We start from the raw sequence: 22,545 nt of genomic DNA on the forward strand, positions 1-22,545 counted from the left end.
CAGCTTTAGCAATCATGATTTTTGTAATATATTTCCTCACTGCACTTCTGTTCCATATCTACATCATTGCTCCGCAATTCACAAAAAGTGCCTGGCATCGGATCACCTTCAAGATATTTCTCTGCTGTTTCACACTAACAGTGTGTGGCAAAAACAAACACTTAACTCTTTCCGTGGACGCTCCGATTTCTTTTATTTTACTATGTTGATCATGTCTCCCTGTGTAGATGCGCACCAACAAAATATTTTCACATTCAGGAGATAGTTGGTAACTCAGATTTCATTAGAAGAGCCTGCCGCAACGAAAAACGCCTTTATTTTAACGATTGCCACCCCAATTTGCGTATCACATCCGTGGCACAGTCTCTGCTGTTTGAACTTTTTCGTTGTCCTCCGTCAATCTTATCTGATGCAGAGCCCACACTGCACATCAATACTCCAGAAGAGGTCGGACAGGTGTATTAAAAGCAGTGTCTGTAGTAGTCATGTTGCATTTCCCGTATGTTCTGCCAATAAACTGTGGTCTTTGGTTTGATTTCCCCGAAACATTATCTATGCTATCGTTCCCGTAATTGTAATACCTAGGTATTAAGTTGAATTGACAACCAAGAGATTTGTGTGATTCACTGTGTAGTCAAAATTTAATGTATTTCTTTTAGTACTCACGTGGATGACCTCGCACTTTTATTTAGAGTCAATTGCCATTTTTTTGCACTAATATATACAGTCAATCTTTTGCAGTTGGATTTGATCATCTGATGACTTCAAAAGATGGTAAATGACAGCATCATCTGCAAACAATCTAAGAGGGCTGCTCGGACTGTCGCAGTGGTCAGAGTCAGGTTGCAGGTGGGGTAGAGTTTTGTTCAGCTTGAAGATCTACATCTACATCATACTCTGCAAAGCCACCTAATGGTGTGAGGTGGAGGGTACTTTGGGTACCGCTATCTGATCCCTCCAACCCTGTTCCACTCGTGAATAGTGCGTGGGAAGAATGATTGTCGTTGAGCCTCTGTATTGGCTCTAATTTCTCGAATTTTCTCCTCAGCATCTCCGTAACGCTCTCTCGCCAACTAAACGATCCCGTGACGAAATGCCGCTCTTCATTGGCTCTTCTCTATCAGTCCTGCCTGATAGGGATCCCACATAGATTAACAATACTCAAGAATCGGGCGAACGAGCACCTTATAAGCCACTTCTTTCGTGGATGAATTACATTTCCTCAAGATTCTTCCGATGAATCTTGGCCTGGTGTCTGCTTTTCCCATTATCTGTTTTAAATGGTCATTCCACTTAAGGTCGCTGTGGATTGTTACTGCGAAAATTGAAAATTGATCCTAAATAACGAAAAATATGAGGTGGTCCACATCAGTGCTAAAAGGGATCCGTTAAACAGCGGTTACACGGTAAATCAGTCAACTCTAAAGGCTGTAGATTCAACTAAATACCTAGGAATTACAACTACGAATGACTTAAATTGGAAGGAACAGATAGCATATGTTATGGGAAAGGCTAACCAAAGACTGCGTTTTATTGGCAGGATACTTAGGAAACTGCTACACTATATTTTTTGTTATGATTTTAGGGCTCAAAACTGCTACGGTCATTAGCGCCCGGTCTGTGACTCAGGAAAAGTTAAAAAAACGAAACTGGAAACTAGCAGCAATGAGAGCGAAATTCAAAAAAGTGGGGAAACTAAAAACAGAAGGAAAGCTTAAAAAACCACTATAGAAGGGGGTTGGTTGGCCCCAAAAAGAGCTTCAAATGACTGACATCTCACTGGCACTAATAAACTCGAGAACGCGATCGGCCGAGCGCGTGTCATCTGCTAAATTGGAAGATGTATCAGGCGACAGCTGTAGACGGGAGCGTAACGGAGTGAAATAGGGGCACTCAAGTAAAAGGTGTATCACCGTCCACAGTTGAGAGCAGTGGGGACAGAGTGGGGGAGGATCGCCACTTAAAAGATGTCGATGGCTAAAAAGACAGTGCCCTACCTGGAGTCTAGTTAAAATTATCTCCTCCCGACGACGAGTTCGGGAGGAAGAGGTCCAAGCACAGGCAAGAGCTTTCACGTCCCGCAATTTATTATTCCGAAGTGCCGACCAATGTGCGTGCCATAAAAGAGCAACACGATGACATAAAACACTTCGCAGATCTACGAAGGGAATCATGCGAATAGCAGGCTGAAGAAGAGAGACTGCAGCCTTGGCCGCTGTATCGGCCGCCTCATTTCCACAGATACCAACATGTCCTGGGATCCAGAGGAACGCCACAGAGACGCCCCCCAAGTGGAGCAAGTGGAGGCAGTCCTGAATCCGGTGGACCAGAGGGTGGACAGGGTAGAGAGCTTGGAGACTGAGGAGAGAGCTGAGCGAATCTGAGCAGATAACATACTGTATCCGCTGATGGTGACGGATGTATTGAACAGCCTGGAGAATAGCGTAAATGTCCGCAGTAAAAACCGAACACTGGTCGGGAAGCCGAAATCGATTTGAGGTGTCGCCAACAATATAGCCACTCCCAACACCAAACGAAGTTTTTGAGGCATCAGTGTAAATAAATGTGGCATCCTTCATTTGTGCGCATAGAGCAGCAAATGCCCGACGATAAATAAGAGAAGGGGTACCATCCTTGGGAAAATGAAAGGTCACGGAGGAGGCAGGTCCGTGGCCGGAGCCAGGGCGGTGCTGTAACCCAAGTTGTCAAGAAAGTCTTAGGAAAGTGGAAGGAAAGAGAATGGAACAGTTTACGGAAGCGGACTCCCGGTGGTATTAGGGAGGAAGGGCGGCCTGCATACCCTAAATCGAAGGAGGCGTCGAAACAAATGTCATGGCCCGGATTAGCAGGCATGGAAGACAGATGGCTAGCGTAACGACTCAGAAGGACAGCTCGCCGATTGGACAGCGGAGGTTCAGCAGTCTCAGCATAAAGACTTTCCACAGGGCTGGTGTAAAAAGCTACAGACACTAAACGTAATCCACGGTGGTGGACAGAGTCGAGACGCCGAAGAATAGACGGCCGAGCAGAGAAGTAAACTATGCTTCCTTAGTCCAATTTCAAGCGCACTAAGGCGCGATAGAGGCGGAGAAGGACCACTCGGTCCGCTTCCCAGGCGGTACCATTCAGGACACAGACAGCGAGCCGAAAGACAGGAAACGTGGGAGGACCAGCACAGTTTTCTGTCAAACATAAGACGCAAGAATTTAGCGACGTCCGTGAACGGAAGGTTGACAAGGGCTAGATGTAAGTAAGGCGGGAGAAACGCCGTACGACGCCAAAACCTACACTATCTTGTCCATCCTCTTTTAGAATACTGCTGCGCGGTGTGGGCTCCTTATCAGATAGGATTGACGGACTACATCAAGAAAATTCAAAGAAGGGCTGCACGTTTTGTATTATCGTGAAATAGGGGAGAGAGTGCCACTTAAATGATACATGGTTTGGGGTGGATGTCATTAAAACAACGGCGGATTTTTGTTGCGGCAGAACCTTCTCACGAAATTTCAATCACCAATTTTCTCCTCTGAATGCGAAAATATTTTGTTAACGCCAACCTACATAGGGAGGAACGATCACCATGATAAAATAAGGGCATCGAGCTCGTACGGAAAGATATAGGTGTCCATTCTTTCCGCCCACTATACGAGATTTAATAATAGAGACTTGTGAGTGTGATTCGACGAACCCTCTGCCAGGCACTTACATGTGATTTGCAGAGTATCCATGTAGATGCCTCACTTGCAAGAGTCCTCTCCCATCGCTGTGTGGGCAAGTACCTGCAGACGTCACTGCGAGGTGGAAGTACGTGGTGAAGTGTCACGACTTTTCTGCCTTTCCTTTCCAGATTATCCTACTACACTAGCGTCCAGTTCACGATGCGTGTTGCGTACCTGGCGAATATGGTCGAAGTACAGATTGCCTCGATGGTGCTGCCGCCATTCAATGTTGTGACCCTTTGGGTGTACTCGTTGCTGACCGACTGTTGTACGTGCTCGAGCTCGACGTGTGACTGCGAAATAGTTGGATATTTGTAGTCTTAATCTCACCTGGTGTGGCGACGCGTGCAGCTGCGAAGGGCGGCGTCTCGAGGCCCGGCTCGCTGGCGCCGTGGCGGTTGTGCGCCCGGACGCGGAACTGGTAGTCGTGGCCGTCGCTCAGGCCCGACACGTGGTGCGACAGCGACAGGCAGCTGCAACAGCCAGAGCCGCGGGCCGCGGTCACCTCTCACATCGCGCTCTTCCCGAGGGCCTCCCTTACCTCACCACACCGTCCACTCCCAACGAAGTTGAAGGTACGGTCGTATGGAACATCCAGGGGCGAAAGTATAGCCCCGTGGCAAGTAGACAAAGTAGAACACCTTCCCCCTCCTAAATGACTTCCCCAACCCCCACCTTATTCCAAAGCCTACAAAATGCACTGCCCCCCCCCCCCCCACACACACACACCTGCCACTCTCCTCCCATTTGAGTAAAACAGTGAATCAAAAATTAAAAACAGTATTTCAACTAAAACACTTCAGTGAAGCGAAATACTGGGTAGTTATAATTAAAGTCTTATAAGTAGGCCGTTTAGGTTTTTATGTTGGTAACGCCATGTAGCGCTCTGTATGAAAATCACTGGCTGTGCTGTGTGCAGTCTGTGGCTGGTTTGCATTGTTGGAATCTGCTACTGTAGTATTGGGCAGTTGGCTGTTAACAAGGGCGTAGCATTGCGCAGTTGGAGGTGAGCCGCCAGCAGTGGTGGATATTGGGAGAGAGAGGGCGGAGTTTTGAGAGCGGGTGATCTGGACGTGTGTCCATCAGAGAGAGTAAATTTGTAAGACTGGATGTGATGAACTGATATATTATTATTCACGTTTGGGCCCTACTGGACCACGCGAAGTACAATCACGGGGCATTCAGTTATTTTCTTTTAGACTTTCTCTCTGCCCAAATTGTTTTCATTCTCTCGGAATGAGCTCTTTTCCTTTCATCAGACCATGTGGTTCCAGTTTTCTTTGGTTTTTCAGCTTGACCAACTACCCAGTCATGAATTTTTTGCCCAAATAATTTTCTGTCTTGAATTTCATCTTGTTTTATATCTGCCTCTTTCATGTCCTCTTTTATAGCAGCAATCCATTTTATTGTCTCAAATTTAGCTTTACTTCGATTTTCGTAGAATTCCACTACTTGTTTAGTTAGTCTGGTAGCATCCATTCTTTTAATATGCCCATAAAATTTTAATCTGCGTTTTTTCATATCCGAATATATGCTGGTGTATTGTTGAATTTCACTATTTGCTCTTAGCCTGTATGTTCCTTCTTCAGTATATTTTGGACCTAGAATTTTTCTGATTACTTTTCTTTCTCTTTTTTGGATTTCTTGAATGTCCTTTTTTCTGTTTAAAATTAGCGTTTCAGCCCCATAAAGGCACTCTGGTTTTATGACCGTGTTGTAATGTCTCAATTTACAGTACCTCGAGAGACATTTTTTGTTGTAGATGTCTTTTGTAAGTCTAAAAGCTGTCTCCATCTTTTGACAACGAATTTCATTTCCAATTTTTTCTAGACCAGTCTCTGAGATTGTTTCACCTAAATATTTGAATTGCGAAACTCTTGATTTTTCCATACTTAGTTTCCAAAAGTTTGGGTGCCAGTTTGTTGCTAGTCATATACTGTGTTTTTCAAATGAGATTTGGAGACCTACTCTTTCTGCTGTTTCTTTAAGAATTTCTATTTGTTTCTGAGCAATTTGGATGTCCTGCGTTAGAATAACCAAGTCGTCTGCAAAGGCCAAACAGTCTATTCGAATATTTGTTCGTCCTAATTTCACTGGTTGGTCAATTTTGAACTCCAATTTTCGTTCGCGCCACTCTTGTATTACTTTTTCTAGAACGCAGTTAAATAGCAACGGAGAGAGTCCATCACCTTGCCTCACGCCTGTTTTTATTTCAAAGGATTCTGAAATTTCTCCTCTGAACTTTACTTTTGATTTTGTACCAGTTAGCGTGTCTCTGATAATTGCCGTGGTTTTAGGATCCAGGCCTTGTTCTTTCACAATTTGGAAAAGAGATTCACGATCCACTGAGGCATAAGCCTTTCTAAAATCTACAAAGGTACAAACTAGTTTTTTATTGTAAATTTTTTGATGTCTGAGAATTAGTTTGAGGACTAAAATCTGTTCTGGGCAAGATCTATTTGGCCTGAAACCTGCTTGATATTCGCCAATTTTCCATTCAAGTTGTTGTTGTGCTCGGTTCAGAAGACATTGAGAGAGGATTTTGTATGTGACTGGAAGAAGAGAAATTCCTCTGTAATTATTAACATCAGTTTTGTCTCCCTTCTTATGAAGTGGGTGAATCAAGGCGGTTTTCCATTCATCAGGAATTTTTTCAGTTTGCCAAATGTTTTGCATGATTGAAGTAATTTCTTTAACGGTTTTTGGACCAGCTGCCTTTAAAAGTTCTGCAACAATTCCATCTTCACCAGATGCTTTGTTGTTTTTCAACCTATGAATTTCTTTAATGATTTCCTCTTCATTTGGTGCAAGTGAAAGTGGATTGCATTGTTGGGGAATTTTTGGTGGAAATCTTTCTGTGGGTTCGGGGCAATTTAGAAGATTCTTAAAATATTTAGAAAGTTCTTTGCAATTTTCTTGGTTGTTAAGAGCCAACTGTCCATTTTCCTTCTTGAAGCAAAGATTCTGGGGTTGGTACCCCTTTATTTTGGTTTTAAAAGTTTTATAAAAATTTCTGGTATTGTATTTCTGAAAATCTTCTTCAATTTCTAAGAGTTGACTATTCTCATATTGTCTTTTTGTTTGTCTAATTAGTTTTGAAGTGTCTCTTCTAATTGTCAGGAATGTATCATATGTGTCTTCTGTCTTGTTGCTATTCCATGCTTTAAATGTCTCTTGTCTGGCTTTGATTGCATGATCACAGTTTTCATTCCACCAAGCATGTTTCTTGTGTTTTCGTAAAGGAATTTGATCTTGAGCTGTTTTGATAATCTTGTGTTTGAGTTGTTCCCAATTTTGTGCACTTGTTTTGTCAAATTCGTCTGCTAATAATGATGGTTGGATTTTACTGGTGTCAAATTTGGGGATTAATGGTGTCCTTTTGTTGAAATTTTGGAGTTTTAGCTTTAGTTTCACACGGGTTAAGTAATGGTCTGAGTCAATATTGGCGCCTTTATGAACTTGAACATTTAAAATTTCTTTGTGACATGGATACGAGATTGCAATATGGTCAATTTGGAATTCACCTATGTCCTTGTTAGGTGATCGCCATGTCTTTTGTTTTGAAGGTTTTTTCTTAAAATGACTTGACATAATTTTGAGATTGAAATTTCTGCAAAATTCTACCAGCCTCTTTCCATTTTGATTGGTCCATTTATGTGCAGGGAATTCACCGACCGTTTTTCTAAATTTTCTCTCTTTCCCTAACTGTGCATTAAAATCACCCATTAAAATCTTTACATAATTTTGAGGAATTTTGGAGACTGTATTCTCTAACACTTCCCATGACTTATTTACTTTTTCTGGATTTATTTTATTCTCCTGGTTGATAGGCATGTGTGCGTTAATTAAACAGTACATTTTATTTGCACATTTCATGGAAATTGTCATTAGTCTGTTGTTTACTGGATTTACTTCGATTACGGAGCCAAGAATGTCTTGCGAAATTGCGAATGCAACACCCAGATGCGGAGTGTTTTTAAGAATTCTTTTGTCTGTTTTACTTTTAAACAATCGGTAGTTTCCAAAATCCATGGTATTCTCATCAGGCAACCTTGTTTCTTGCAGGGCTAAAATTTTGATATTTTGTTCTTTTAGTGTGTCTCCTAATTTATAGAGTTTTCCTGGTGTCAAGAGAGAGTTAATATTGATAGTTCCAAAAAATGTTTCGACCTTGGGCATGAGTCGGTCAAAAGACTTCGATTTCCTCTGGTTTGGGATATAGCGTTTCAGCCTAGTCTCCCCAGAATCCGATAGACTAGTTGCGCCACTGATGGCGGAGGATTTGTTACCACCTGGGGTAATTTTGTAATTACTAAAACGCTCCATAATAGTACTTAGAATCAAAGGGTTGAGCTCAGAAAAGCTCAGTGGTTAAGACTGGGGTGGTTAGTTCCAGAATTTGTATTACGGCCGCACCTCTGGTGAACAGACGCCGACCACAGTGCCGCTTGTTACAAGTCAGACGCAAGGTGGATTTATTGTATTATGTGCCTCTTCCGCTAGTTCCACCGTACCGAGATTCGTTCTCTCCGCCTTCACTGATATATATATATATATATGACTTTTGAACACTTAAGGTAAATACATTGTTTGTTCTTTATCAAAATCTTTCATTCGCTAAGTATGCCTATCAGTAGTTAGTGCCTTCAGTAGTTAGAATCCTTTATTTAGCTGGCAGTATTGCCACTCTATGTATTGCAGTAGTTCGAGTAACCAAGATTTTTGTGAGGTAAGTGATTCGTGAAAGGTATAGGTGATTGTTAGTCAGGGCCATTCTTTTGTAGAGATTATTGAAAGTCAGATTGCGTTGCGCTAAAAATATTGTGTGTCAGTTTAGTGTTGATCAGAATAAGTAAAGAGAGAAATGCCTGAGTATGTTCAGTTCGGCTCAGCTGTTTGAAAATCAAATAACGTAAGGCGTTTACCAGCACAGTAATTCAATAATTTTTCTAAGGGGACGTTTCAGTTTCCCTATTTAACACGTCATAACACGGAAACTAATTACCGTACGAGTACCAAACTCTACAGCATTAATGTCAAGGACGTGGGGTAGAGAGAGCACGCAGAATCAATTCAGTTGGGACACTTGAGCTGCTACGGTACATCATACCATTACATGCCGCTACCATTACTGCTACAAAAGGCGCTCAATATGGCGCCCATCACAGTCCAGAGGTGTCTTAAAGCGCAGGCGTTGTGCACAGCATAAAGGAGCTTGTCTGTAGGTATGCTGGCTACCTGTCTTGATACACTGCACTTCAGATCAGCACATGTGTGAATGTTCCCAGCTGAACCCTGTGCTTCAGGCAGCCCCACAACCAGAAATCACTGGGAGTGAGACCAGGTGATCGTGACGGCCAAGAATTTGGAAACGATCGGCTGATAATTCGATAGTTTCCAAATGTATTTCGGAGAAGCAGGTGAACCTCACGAGCTATGCGCAGTGGCGCCCCATCTTCCATGAAAACTTGGGTTTAATGCGTCTCTCTCCTGTAGGGCGGGTATTTTTTTTTGTGGTTTTAGGGCGCACAACTTCAACGGTCATTAGCGCCCAGACTACGTTAGGAATGCACCGCGAGGCACAAGTTTAAAACAGCAACTAAAAGGGAAAACACGATAAAAGATCGACAGGCATAGGGCTAAAAAAACAGCATATTCAAATGTCCTTAGACAGGTTGGTCAATTTGATAAAACGAAGAACGCGAGCAGCTGCTCCTGGGTCATCCGCTAAAATGGCATCGAGAGTACATGGCAGGCCAAGATCAAGACGCAGTGTAGTAAAATCCGGACAGGACGTTAAAATGTGGCGGACCGTCAGCAATTTCCCACATGTGCAGAACGGCGCCGGCGCAGCCGTCAGCAAATGGCGATGGCTGAACCGGCAGTGTCCAATTTGTAACCGGGTCAAAACTACCTCATCCCGCCGAGGGCGTGAGGAGGACGGCCAAGCCATGGAGAGAGGTTTCAAGGCCCGAAGCTTGTTGTCCGTAAGTGCAGCCCAATCGGCATGCCACAGCGATAAAATGCGCCGACAAATGACCCTGCTACAATCTGATGAAGGGACACAAGAAGCTGTCCGAGGCTGGAGGACCGCAGCCTTGGCCGCGGCATCTGCAGCTTCGTTCCCAGGGATACAGACATGGCCAGGAACCCACATAAAGCTAACCGGAGAACCGTCGTCCACCAGCTGCTGAAGAGAGCGTTGGATCCGGTGCACAAAAGGGTGAACCGGATACGGATCACAGGCTCTGGATGGCGCTCAGGGAATCGGAGCAGATGACATAAGCAGAATGTCGGTGGCGGCAGATGTAAAGAACAGCCTGGTAGAGGGCAAAGAGCTCAGCAGTGAAGACCGAACAATGGCCATGGAGCCAGTATTTGAAACGTATAAGTTATGGTCAGCCTCTCGTCCTCGCGAAGGTCGTTGAGGAGCCTCTCTGCCGTTTTAATTCGTTTCTTGCATAATTTAAACTGAATGGTTCATGTTTCACTCATGTTGAAAGCTTCGACAAGTAGTTGTCGCCTGATTCTTTGATGGCAGGTACCTCAGAGCAGCTGAGCGGTACGTAGCAGTTAATGAGACGGACACTGGCCTCGCAATGATGCTACGGGGCGTAATTGAACTGGTTAGTTGACGAGTAACAACAGTACTACATTGACATTTCGGCAGAAAGGAACCCAAGGAATTCCGCAGAGTGAGAAAGAAAGGCAGACGACATAGCATTTCTGCAAGATGAGTTAGCGAAATATGTGGGGTCGTATACGCTCGACTGTGCGGACAATGTACATAAGTACAATGATGATATGTGCTTAACAAGTGAAAGCGATACTGAAACAGGTGACGAGCTATGTAGTTCGTCATCCTTGTCGGACAGGGAGCCAAAATCCCATCTCCAGTGAAAATTGCGACGTGCTGAATATGCAAATCAAATCAGGATCGAAGATAGAGTTTGCTGATACAATAATTCAGAAATATAATGAAGATGGCCCAAACACATGACGTTACGTTGGACAGATGTACCGATTTTGGAGGACAGAACCTGAAGGTGGCAAGTTTAAGCAGGACACGACGTTCATCTCCAAAGTAACAGAAACAGTCCACTCACTCAAAGTGAGTACGAACTGTTTCCACTCAAACTGCCGACGCCCGGTGTATTACAAGATATTGATGACAGCGTACTACAGAACATCTATAGAACATTTACGTAGACTTACAATAGTGGCTTCAATTCCTATAGCAAACTAATGAGTGGTATAAATGCATTAAAAGTAAATCAAATTGCAGACTAATTCTGAATTATGTACCGAGCAAAAAGCGAGCAGGAACTCGTTTCAAAGGAAACACTGTCGCAGTTACCAACTACAAAAGAGCATGTAATATCGGAATTTGATAGAGCAAGGTCGTTTGTATCTACAGTTCACTACTGGCGTCCTTAAATGTGGGCACTAGAAGCGTTTGAAATGGTTGGCCTGGACAATTGCAAAGCTTCGATATCTTATCGACAGTCTTAATGCCTAATATGGCATCCAGGCATATTAATACATTTGTCACACGTAAGGACATAGAAGACAATAATAGTGTATGTCAGAACGCACAAAAGTTTGTGGAGGAAATGAACATGTTTATAACATAGCAGGGAGAGGAGAAAGGAAATGCTTGGAACAGTGACCGGAGTCAGTTTTAGAATGAAATGTCTTCTTCAACACTGTCTCACAGAGCAGAGAAAGCTGCAGCTAGTGCGTTGCAGTCTGTACATAGCTCTACCAACTACACAACTGATGTGCCTTTATTAATGAAGGAAACAAGACTAGCAATTAAGTTGTACGTCTGTTTTCAACAGGCACAAGGCACTTTCTGCGCAAATGTTTCAAAGAAACTTTAAGCAACCTGCCCACGAAATACTCCTGTGGAGGCAAGCAAAAGTGGAAACAGAGAACACATGAAATGTTTTCTAAATTCAGTTCTTGGCGAACATGTAACAAGTGAAAAGAGCCCATTGCTTTGTGATTTCTGGTCAAGTCATCTAGACGAAAGCTTTCCAAACAAAGATGTTATGGTGAAGACATTGCCACTGAAACCAACAAAATATTGCCAACCTCTTTATGTTTATTTCTTTCGGCAATATGAGCTCTATATTAGACGGATTGCTGATTTTGAAAGAAGACAATGGGCCAAACCAGAAGTGAAGATACAAGATCGTTATTTCATTATTAAACATCACTCTGGTTTACAATCAATTTTCCCCTCCAAAGTATACGCCTGTGTTGTTGTATGCTTGGTGGCATACAGGTTATGACACTGACATTGATTTTATCATTTTAAAATGCAATTAGTGTAGTGTTTGATATTTGAGGGCGTGGATGCGAAAGTGATTTTTAACGTAAAAACATGGCTTTAGTGGGGTCTGCACATTGTTCTCTTCCAGTTTGGTTTAACCACTTCATTAATGAAAGTAGGTTATTCGGTAGAAGTCCAAAGATTGTGTACGTGTTCACACTGATATTGACTTGTTACCAGTCTCCACCAAATCTTAGTTTTCAATATAGTGTACAAAGAATATTTTCATTGAGCACACCAATAAATTTAAACAATTTCAACTTCCTTCACATATAACATTTCTGTGTCCCGTCTTCTTTCGTTTACGAATACAGCGTCGTTTGCTAGCTAAAGCTGACCAGATGATTCAGATTTTTTGCGACAGAATGTTTTCCAAAGCCAAGATTTCACCTGACTGATCTATTTTATTATTTTTTCATTTTAATGTATCCTGTATTTCGTTTCTTTTGGGCTCCTGGGCCCGCAATCATCGGGAACCTCGGGGCAGTGTATTGCACAAGCTTAGTTACGACCCTGGGACCATTTTAGGTATTGGATTGAACAGATTAGGGCACGATTTTTTGCGAAGTAGCTTGCGATGACAGACTGCGATGCACCCCAAGGCCTAGGTTAGGTTGAAATGTCAGTTTTGGTTGCGAGTTGAAGCCAACGATTATGCGATTATGAGAATAATTCTTGTTATGGCGTATATTTGATTTCGATGAATGTTTTATGTCCGCCGTTCTGAAACAGTCATAGTTCAAAACAACGGGTGGTGGTGGTGGTGTCGGCAGGTTCAGTATTTCTCATATTAAATACGCCACTCACCTGTCAGCGACGGTGGTCCAGTGGTCTTCGTCTGCGCGACGCATCTCTACGCTGTAGCCGGTGACGATGCATCCGCCGTCGTAGGGGGCGCTCGACCACGCGACGAGTGCGCATGCGCCGTGGCAGTCCGGACCGCCACTCACCGCACACACACTGGGGCGGCCCTTGGGTGGGTCAGGCGGCCCTGCAACACACCAGTCACCTTGGTGGTTCAGGGCTATCTACACAGGTTGTTAAGCAATATTCACTTGTTGTTGTTGTTGTTGTTGTCGTCGTCGTCTTCAGTCGTGAGACTGATTTGATGCAGCTCTCCATGCTACTCTATCCTGTGCAAGCTTCTTCATCTCCCAGTACCTACTGCAACCTACATCCTTCTGAATCTGCTTAGTGTATTCATCTCTGTCTCCCCCTATGATTTTTACCCTCCACGCTGCCCTCCAATACTAAATAGGTGATCCCTTGATGCCTCAGAACATGTCCTACCAACCGGTCCCTTCTTCTGGTCAAGTTGTGCCACAAACTTCTCTTCTCCCCAATTCTATTCAATACCTCATCATTAGTTATGTCATCTACCCATCTAATCTTCAGCATTCTTCTGTAGCACCACATTTCAAAAGCTTCTATTCTCTTCTTGTCCAAACTATTTACCGTTCATGTTTCACTTCCATACATGGCTACACTCCATACAAATACTTCCAGAAATAACTTCCTGACACTTATATCTATACTCGATGTTGACAAATTTCTCTTCTTCAGAAACGCTTTCCTTGCCATTGCCAGTCTACATTTTATATCCTCTCTACTTCGTCCATCATCAGTTATTTTGCTCCCCAAATAGCAAAACTCCTTTACTACTTTAAGTGTCTCATTTCCTAATCTAATTCCCTCAGTATCACCCGACTTAATTCGACTACATTCCATTATCCTCATTTTGCTTTTGTTGATGTTCATCTTATATCCTCCCTTCAAGACACCATCCATTCCGTTCAACTGCTCTTCCAAGTCCTTTGCTGTCTCTGACAGAATTACAATGTCATCGGCGAACCTCAAAGTTTTTATTTCTTCTCCATGGATTTTAATACCTACTCCAAATATTTCCACTTAAGTGGAAATATTCAATAGCTAACAGTGACCAAAAGCGTCATAACTCTAACATAGCGATCATGCATTTTTTTTCACTAATTGACCTATTCTGCAAGAAAAAAATAATCCAGTTTCACGTGCTTGATAGTTGTATGAGCTAAAATAACGATGTGGTTGTCTCCGTCGTAACGCCTGAGCTTAGTCTCACATGTGGGATGCTTACTAGCGGAATGGATCACATGCGGAACAGTCTCTGTAGGGCGTGTAGCTCATTGAATACCATGGAACTCCATACCTTTGGTGTACTAAATCCTTTCCTATTACACTTGCCAGTATCAAGGCAAGAAAGGGTCCTACATGGTGATTGGTGGATGGATAATTTGACCACATATACGGTTGCACCTTAGGTCCCTTTATCTGATGCCACAATCTTATTTTAGATGTGTCAATTTCCAGGCACTGATTTCTACGCACAGTATTTTTAGCCTTTTACAGTACCCATTTACAACATTTGTTTTTCAAATTTTCTAATAAATTTCGGATTTTCGTTCGGAAACTAATATTTGTACTGCTTTCTCGACTGTAAAAGCGCGATATCTATCAAGTTTTTCTCAGCTCTTTAAGACCCAAATAGGGAGGAGGCTGGGTCTTGACCTTTCCTGTTTAGTCGCGTGCGACATGGTTTTGGAACAGTGATTTATTATAAAAAATGTCCTCTTCCCAAACCAGTGAGTGTTACGAGAAGAATACAGTGGTAATAGTGTGGATAATTTCTGGAGGTGATATAGCCCTGATAAGAATGTGACAATTCAAGAGTAAATTAGCGTGGTGAGGGAAGTAGCAGAACAAAGAGACTGAGATATTCCGTTAAATATCTGTTATTTGCCAAGAAATAAAATTTAACTGTATACAGCATCCATAATTATATTTTTAATATTTATCACAAATTGTTACAATGCTGTAAAAATGAATTATAGAGAGAAACATTTTAATGTGGATTTTAAGCGAGTATGGAGCATTCGTGTGGCTAAGTTTAACAACTGATGAAACGACGGAATTAAGAGAAAAACGAATGAAAATTTAAACAGCAGTGCACGCCACCCGACACTCAATTTTGAGAAAAGGGGGGGGGGGGGGAAGGGGGGAACACACTATTAGTCCTGGGATCCACCGTAACAACACAAGAAGCATCTGAAGAAGGCTTTATGTGGTAATTGTGAGGAAGTGCCACGTAATAATCTTAGTAATTTCCAATCATATTTTGGCAACGTATGAGCCTCATGAGAAGTACGACATTTAGCTCATAATATGGATATATGTGTAGCTGTGTAGTTCACGAGACGTTAAAACGTACTGGCTTGTTGTTGTGGTCTTCAGTCCTGAGACTGGTTTGATGCAGCTCTCCATGCTACTCTATCCTGTGCAAGCTGCTTCATCTCCCAGTACCTACTGCAACCTACATCCTTCTGAATCTGCTTAGTGTATTAATCTCTTGGTCTCCCTCTACGATTTTTACCCTCCACGCTGCCCTCCAATGCTAAATTTGTGATCCCTTGATGCCTCAAAACATGTCCTACCAACCGATCCCTTCTTCTAGTCAAGTTGTGCCATAAACTTCTCTTCTCCCCAATCCTATTCAATACCTCCTCATTAGTTACGTGGTCTACCCACCTTATCTTCAGCATTCTTCTGTAGCACCACATTTCATACAGTAAAGCTGCATATCCTCGGGAAAAATTACGGCTGTAGTTTCCCCTTACTTTCAGCCGTTCGCAGTACCAGCACAGCAAGGCCGTTTTGGTTAATGTTACAAGGCCAGATCAGTCAATCATCCAGACTGTTGCCTCTGCAACTACTGAAAAGGCTGCTGCCCCTCTTCAGGAACCACATGTTTGTCTGGCCTCTGAACAGATACCCCTCCGTTGTGGTTGCACCTACGGTACGGCCATCTGTATCGCTAAGGCTTTGACTACAATATTAGTTTATATCTAGAATCAACCGCATCGTACAAATAGCATGTAGAAACAAAGCGTAGGGATCGACTACACAAGTTAAGTGAAGGCTTTTTTGTCGCCTTAGTGCGCAAAACATCTGGGGGTCATAAGCGCCCATGTCAGAACTTAAAATATCCAATTACTGAACGAATTTGAAGTTTGTGATACTGTGAGCCTAATCGACTGAAGTAGATGGACAGCTAAAGACTACCTCTTTGAGGACGTCGCTCAAACGGTTGAAAATTAAATTTCCTTCGCCTTGCTACTACGACGAATAAAAAGTAAAACGCAGTCTACAGCTCGTGCTGTATCTGATAATTCAGATGGCAAACATTCATTGAAACGTAAACGTTTGTAGAATTGGCATTGCGTCAGAAAAATGGGCACACTCAATGGTTGGTAGCAGTAAGCACAGAGTGGTGTCGAGTGTCCACTTTACAAATGACGGTGACTGAAACAACAGTACCCACTATGCAGCCTAGCTGAAAGTATCAACTCGCGTCGAGAGTGGCAGAGGAAGTCGTCCAAGCCGTTGGAAGGTGTTTTAATTTCCCCATACAGGAAGACCTGTTTTCATTTCAGAGTGACGCAGTGTTCGTATGTATGGCAACAGAGATCATCCAAAGTGGCGGAACAGTTAAAAGTCAGAGTGCAGCCTTGGCAGCTTTATTCGATCGCGCTCCGACATGACCAGGGGTACACACAATCATCATGGTTGGTTTCATCATCACCGAGCGAGTGGAGGCTTTCTTGTAGTCTTTGAACTAAGGAGTGGAATGTGTATAGCGCACACAGTCTTTAGACGGTACTAAGTGACTCAAAACATAATCCTCAATTGAAAGGCCTGTGTCATCAGATGTACTGGCTGGACTGATAGAAGGGGGAATGATCTGCAGTAAAAATCGTGCACTGTTCTAGAAGGTGGTATCTCAAATGTTTGTCGCCAATGACAAAGACACATCCGACACCATGGTCAGTCTTAGAGTTCTCAGTGTAGACGAAGGTGCTGTCTCCAAGTTGCGTAAAAAGTTCGATGAACTTAAAGCAGTAGTAAGTCGAATCTAGAATAGTGTCCTTGGGAAGCGAACTAAGTCCAACATGAACGCGGACCTCCGCATCAAGCCAAGGTGGTGGTGAACTCCCACACATCGGGAACGTGGCAGGTAACTTAAGGTTCAGCTTCCGACGCAGTATATGAAAGCAAACTCTGGAAGGCAGCAACAAAGTTGCCCTTACCCCGTGTTGGCAGTCAAGGATGCACAGGATACATGGTTGGGCATAGAGGACAGACGTCACACGTCTCTGCTGAGGAGACCTTCACGCTGGTATGACAGCAATAGTTCGGCAGTGCCTGCATAGAGACTCGTAACTGGGCTAGTGTAGAAAGCTGCAGTGGCCGAAAATATGCCTCGATGGTGGACCGTTGAGATGGTGTAGAATAGATGGTGGTGCAGATGACGCCCAAAGTCCATTTTGGATCGGACAAGGGATTGGTATAAGTGGACGAAGATTATCTCATCCGGTCCCCATGAAGTACCGTTTAAACACGTTGGATATTTAGATCAGGTACAGTGTGCTGCTGAGGACCAACTGAGTTTCCTATCGAGCGTGACCAAGAGTTTCGTGGTTCCGACAAACGAAAGAGCGACAGGACCGGGCTGTAAAGATGGTGGAAGAAACTCACAGGTTTTTTGTGAAAAGGTGGAAGCTGTTGTAGATGATCCACTAGTAAAAACTGTCGAGACATCGCTGAAGTCGTCGCTCAGGTAAACAGGTCCGTTGAGAGCTGCAGTAGATCGCAGACACATCGACGGAAAGAGCGAGAGATGCTGGCGACAGACACTCCATGACAGGGTTGGCTGGTGTGGCAAGAATATTCAACAACGCTGAAGCCACACGTACCTTGAAAATCTGGCCTTTTAAAAACTCCTATATAAAATGGGACAGGTGGCCTTACCCCACGTGTGCAATGTACACAGGATGTACATCCTCCAGCAGGTATCTTAAGCCTTCTCTAAATCAAAAAACACAGCTGCAGCCTGGCATTTCCGCAGAAAATTGGGTTTACAGGTAGGTTGGTTGGTTGTTTTGGGGAAGGAGACCAGACAGCGAGGTCATCGGTCTCATCGGATTAGGGAAGGACGGGGAAGGAAGTCGGCCGTGCCCTTTGAAAGGAACTATCCCGGCATTTGGGGTTTACAGGATCACGAGATCTGCAGAGTGGTGCTTATGAAATTCACAGCGTGCATTTTTTAGAAAATTCCGAGACTCAAGCCATCATGCCAGCCGACCACTGATCATGAGTTCAGTCACCTTGCAGACACTGCTGGTGAAGAAAATTGGGTAGTACCTTAGTGGAAGAGGGTTGTCCTTACCAAGTTTGGGTATTTGGATTACAGTGGCTTCGCGCCAACTTCAGAAGAAGGCGCTGTCCGTGCACACTTGAGAATACGTATGAAGGTGAAAGTGTTTTCTGTCAAGAGATAGATACTGTTACACCTGAATGTGAATATAGTTCGGTACTGGGGCGGAGGATTGTGACGAGGTGATAGCATGTTCGAGCTGCCTCATAGTAAAAACAGTATCGTAGCATTCGTGGTTCTGAGAGGGGAAACATATCTCCTGCGCTGCCTCCGCTCGTTTCCGAGGTAGGAAGGCGGGATTATAATGGTAGGAGCTCGCGTTCTCTGCAAAGCATCGACTCAAAGTGTTTGAAATATCGATACAGTCTAGAAGGACATGGTTCGCTACAGTCAGACCAGGAATCAGGAGATGTACCTTGTTTTCAGAAATCCGACGTACGTTACGCCAAACAGAAGAGGGAATAAAATGGTTAAAACAACTAGAAGGAGAGATCCAGATAGCTTTTTGCTCTCTCTGGTAATGTGAGGACACTTTGCTTGCAACAGTTTATAACGAATGCAGTTCTCCTTCGTGGGATGGCATGCAGAGACACGGGAAGCGCGTCTCCTCACATGAGCCACGTCATAGTTTTCTTCAGTCCATCAGTGGACTGGGACAGGTCGCATAGGGAAGACGTTCGGGGGTGAAAACACCTGAAGTGGCAAGGATAACATTCGGAAGGTACGCTTTCTGATCATCACTCTTGTGGAAATGTTTTTAGATGGTTGCTAGTGAAGAGTACAGCCTCCAGTCAGCTTTAGAAAGCTGTCAGTTGGTCTTGCACGCAGATCAGTCATGAGTTAACAGACGAATTACGTACGGGAAATGGTCGCTCGAATGTGTGTCAGAGAATGGACCACTCTAGACGGTGGGCAAGCCGTGCATTACAGAACGGGAGATGCAGTTCTGAGAAAGCGAATGGAATCTGAAAAAAAAAAAATTTCTCATGTGTTGAGAGAAATGAGAGTAAGGTGTTTGAGAATATCTGCCAGGAAACAGCCTCTCTGGCAGCTTCTCAGAGAACCCTAAATGGGATGGTGGGCGTTGAAGTCGCCAAGTAGCAAAACGGGTTGAGGGAGCTGAGCGATAAGCTGCAGTTTGTCTACCGTGGTGGGATCAGATGACAAGGATATGAAAATATTACAAAGAGAGAAGGTATAACTCGAGAGAGAGAGACTGCAACGGAGGCGTAAAACAACTGGGCATTGCTATCACAATAGCAGCTGTAAGTGACTTGTGGGATCTGATGCCACGAATTTTCCATTGGAGGACAGTCTTATTAGAAGAGAGAGATCTCTCTGACAAGGGAGCAGTTACTTTGGTGGCTACTGAGTGCCAGATTTCGGCTGTGTACTACTACAGGGTTCTGAGGCCGGAGGATACTGTTCCATTATTTCTTCAGAGGTGCCCCAACATCCCTGGGTCGGGCAGTTGACTCCAGGGTGGAGAATCGGTTGGCGGTTCGCACCAGTGAAATGGAGGTCGGCCAGAGAGATGTCGCGAAGTGCCACTATTGTAGAGGGCCTCCGAGTTGGAGAAGGAGACGAACGTTTGTCTTTGTTCGACTTCTCAGTACCTTTGCTTTCGTCAGACGTGGACTCAGACGTTTGCTGATTTGAAGAGCGCGAAATGTTCTCTCGGGAGTATTCCTTTTTAAATTTCCGTTGTGGTTGCGTCACAAGTGACTTCAGCAGTGTAGTAATCTCCCTCATGTACATCCTTGCCACAAGTTACGCATTTAGCTGCGTTTTTCAGGACACGCGAGTATGGTCATAACACTGATATTGGTAGCAACACATTGGGTTCAGTATGAAGGGCCTGGCATTGATGACTCCATAAGCCGTGTTGATCGTCGACGGGAGCTCCAATTTATCGAAAGTTGAGAGAAGTGTGTGGGTAGGCACTAACTGTGCGTCAGCCCTCTTCATAACCCGAGGTACTGCAGTTTCGCTCTGATGAGGGATATAGTGTTGTGTACCTCCCTCAGCCACGATCAAGCAGCCTACTGTATATAATGCCACGTGAAGAATTCGGTATTCGATGAGTCTCTAGACAAACATGGTATCCGCGAAGGAGTGTAGCTTTAGGCAGCTTTTGGGCTTGAAAGGCTATGTGTCTCTAGAGGCAAAGTTCCATTGAATAGCCGAGTGCTAGACTTTAGTGGGCCTACAGTTGTATCCACACCTTTCTCAATGATGAACGGGTTCACTGTAGGAAATTTCTGACCACCTCCTGTGCGTGACATCAAGAGGTAGCGGGGAACAACTCTGAGGTTCGTCGTGTCTTAGGTTTAATTCCATTCGTGTTTATTAGACGGGGGTTGCGTCGATGGGGTTTATGCACTCATCGCAGGTGAATCCCCATGATGGCCAGCATCTCCGATGGCACACTCCTTCCTTCTGGGGACCCCCACAGAGGGGAGCCACACTCGCCTTTCGTGATTGTTCACACCTCCCGAAATCCAGATAGGGGGGCCAATCGGCATTTGGGAAGGCGATCACGTCTCCTTGTGCCTGGCCTGTACCAGGGGATACGCGTGAGCCCTACCTGTCGACATGGGTCCTGGGAGTTATGCATTACTCAGTCGCCCTTGAAGCTTCAAACACGTGAGCCGGCATTTAGGCGTGCACAGAGAGGAAGAAAGGCGAAAAGGGGGACCTCAAACGCCTAAGCGGAGGAAGGACAGGACAACTCAGAACATGAAAGAAGAGAGAGAAAAATGAAATCCACCTAAGTCTTCCGATACTTTTCCAAGTTTCGGTTTCCCGATTGTACACAAGACATGGTTCTCAAGGGAGGGGAGGAGGAGGAGGAGGATAGACATGCAGCACGGAAAACGAGTACTGCAAGGGCAAGGGCCAAACACGTACAAAAGAGTTGCGACTCCACTGTGCGGAGTCTAGGCGTGTGGGGAACGCCTAATTTTAATTTATTGGAAAGAAACTGGGGAAACTGCAGTTTGTTGAGGGAAGATGATGTTTTGGAAGTACTAGCTTGGTCCGTGCTGGAATTCTGCTGAAGTTGTGGAACTGCCAGGTCGTGTTAAGGGGGTGATACCCAGCACAGGGTGACGCGAGTGGCCAAACGTTTGTTTCATAGCTAAGAAAATAAATAGCGAACAATATTAAACACTTTTTAGAAATATAGCGCATATCTCGTGAAAACCTACTTGAAAAATTCAATGAACGGGCTTTCAAGGTGAGAAATACAAATGTTCTTGGTTGGTTGGTTGGTTGGTTGGTTGGTTTTGAGGAAGGAGACCAGACAGCGAGGTCATCTGTCTCATCGGGTTAGGGAAGGACGGGGAAGGAAGTCGGCCGTGCCCTTTGAAAGGAACCATCCCGGCATTTGCCTGGAGCGAGTTAGGGAAATCACGGAAAACCTAAATCAGGATGGCCGGACGCGGGATTGAACCGTCGTCCTCCCGAATGCGAGTCCAGTGTCTAACCACTGCGCCACCTCGCTCGGTCAAATATTCTTCAGTCCACTACTGTCGCCGTCAAACATACCGCGAAGACAAATTTGACCAATAACGGTTGGCAGAGAGGCGTGCAAGGAATCCTTTTCCTGCGTTTCACCCGCGGATGGAATGTAATGAACTCTCACATCACTTTTCGGACTGGTATGATGCGACAAGCCACAAATCTCTCTTCCTGTACCATCACTTCAGAATACGGTAGCACTAACACCCCACGTCCTCTGTTGGCTGTATTCTAGTATCCGTATTCCCCTGAAGTTTTTACTCTGCAGCCCCATCTAGTACAATGCACGTTATTTCCTGATTCTTAACGTGTATCCTAACATCCTGCCCCTTCTCGTTCCTCTCCTCGCCGATTCTGCTGAGGACCGTATTCCTTACCCACCCATCTAATTTTCAGCATCATTCCACATCTACACGTCGCATACGCTTCTATTCTCTTTTTCCGGTTTACCTCACAGGTCGTGATTCACTTTCGTAGTATGCTGTGCTCCGAACGTGCATTCTCAAATTTCTTCTTCGACCTAAGGCTTGTGTTTGATACTAATAGACGTCTCGTAACAAGAATGCAATTTGCCTGTGCTAGTCTACTTTTTGCCTTCCTTGCTTCATCTGTCACGCGCTTCTGATTTAGCAGAATACCTTCACTTCTTCGCGGTCCCCAACTCTGGTGGTAAATTTCTTGCGAATCTCCTTCGCGCTGCTCCACATTAATTTCGTCTT

General features: G+C 44.3%; 1 protein-coding gene across 1 annotated transcript in view; it reads right to left on the minus strand.

Moving 5' to 3' along the window:
• Positions 1–22,545, minus strand: part of LOC126480740 (myosin light chain kinase, smooth muscle-like) — a 212,196-nt gene that overhangs the window by 15,664 nt on the left and 173,987 nt on the right. The window contains exons 6-7 of the mRNA XM_050104010.1: positions 12,865–13,048; positions 4,050–4,192 (exon numbers count right to left, since the gene is read on the minus strand). Of these exons, the coding sequence (XP_049959967.1) occupies positions 4,050–4,192; positions 12,865–13,048 (327 nt within the window). The remainder of the gene's footprint in view (positions 1–4,049; positions 4,193–12,864; positions 13,049–22,545) is intronic.

The sequence above is a fragment of the Schistocerca serialis genome, chromosome 5, assembly GCF_023864345.2.
Source record: "Schistocerca serialis cubense isolate TAMUIC-IGC-003099 chromosome 5, iqSchSeri2.2, whole genome shotgun sequence".
In the NCBI taxonomy this organism is placed as follows: Eukaryota; Metazoa; Arthropoda; class Insecta; order Orthoptera; family Acrididae; genus Schistocerca; species Schistocerca serialis.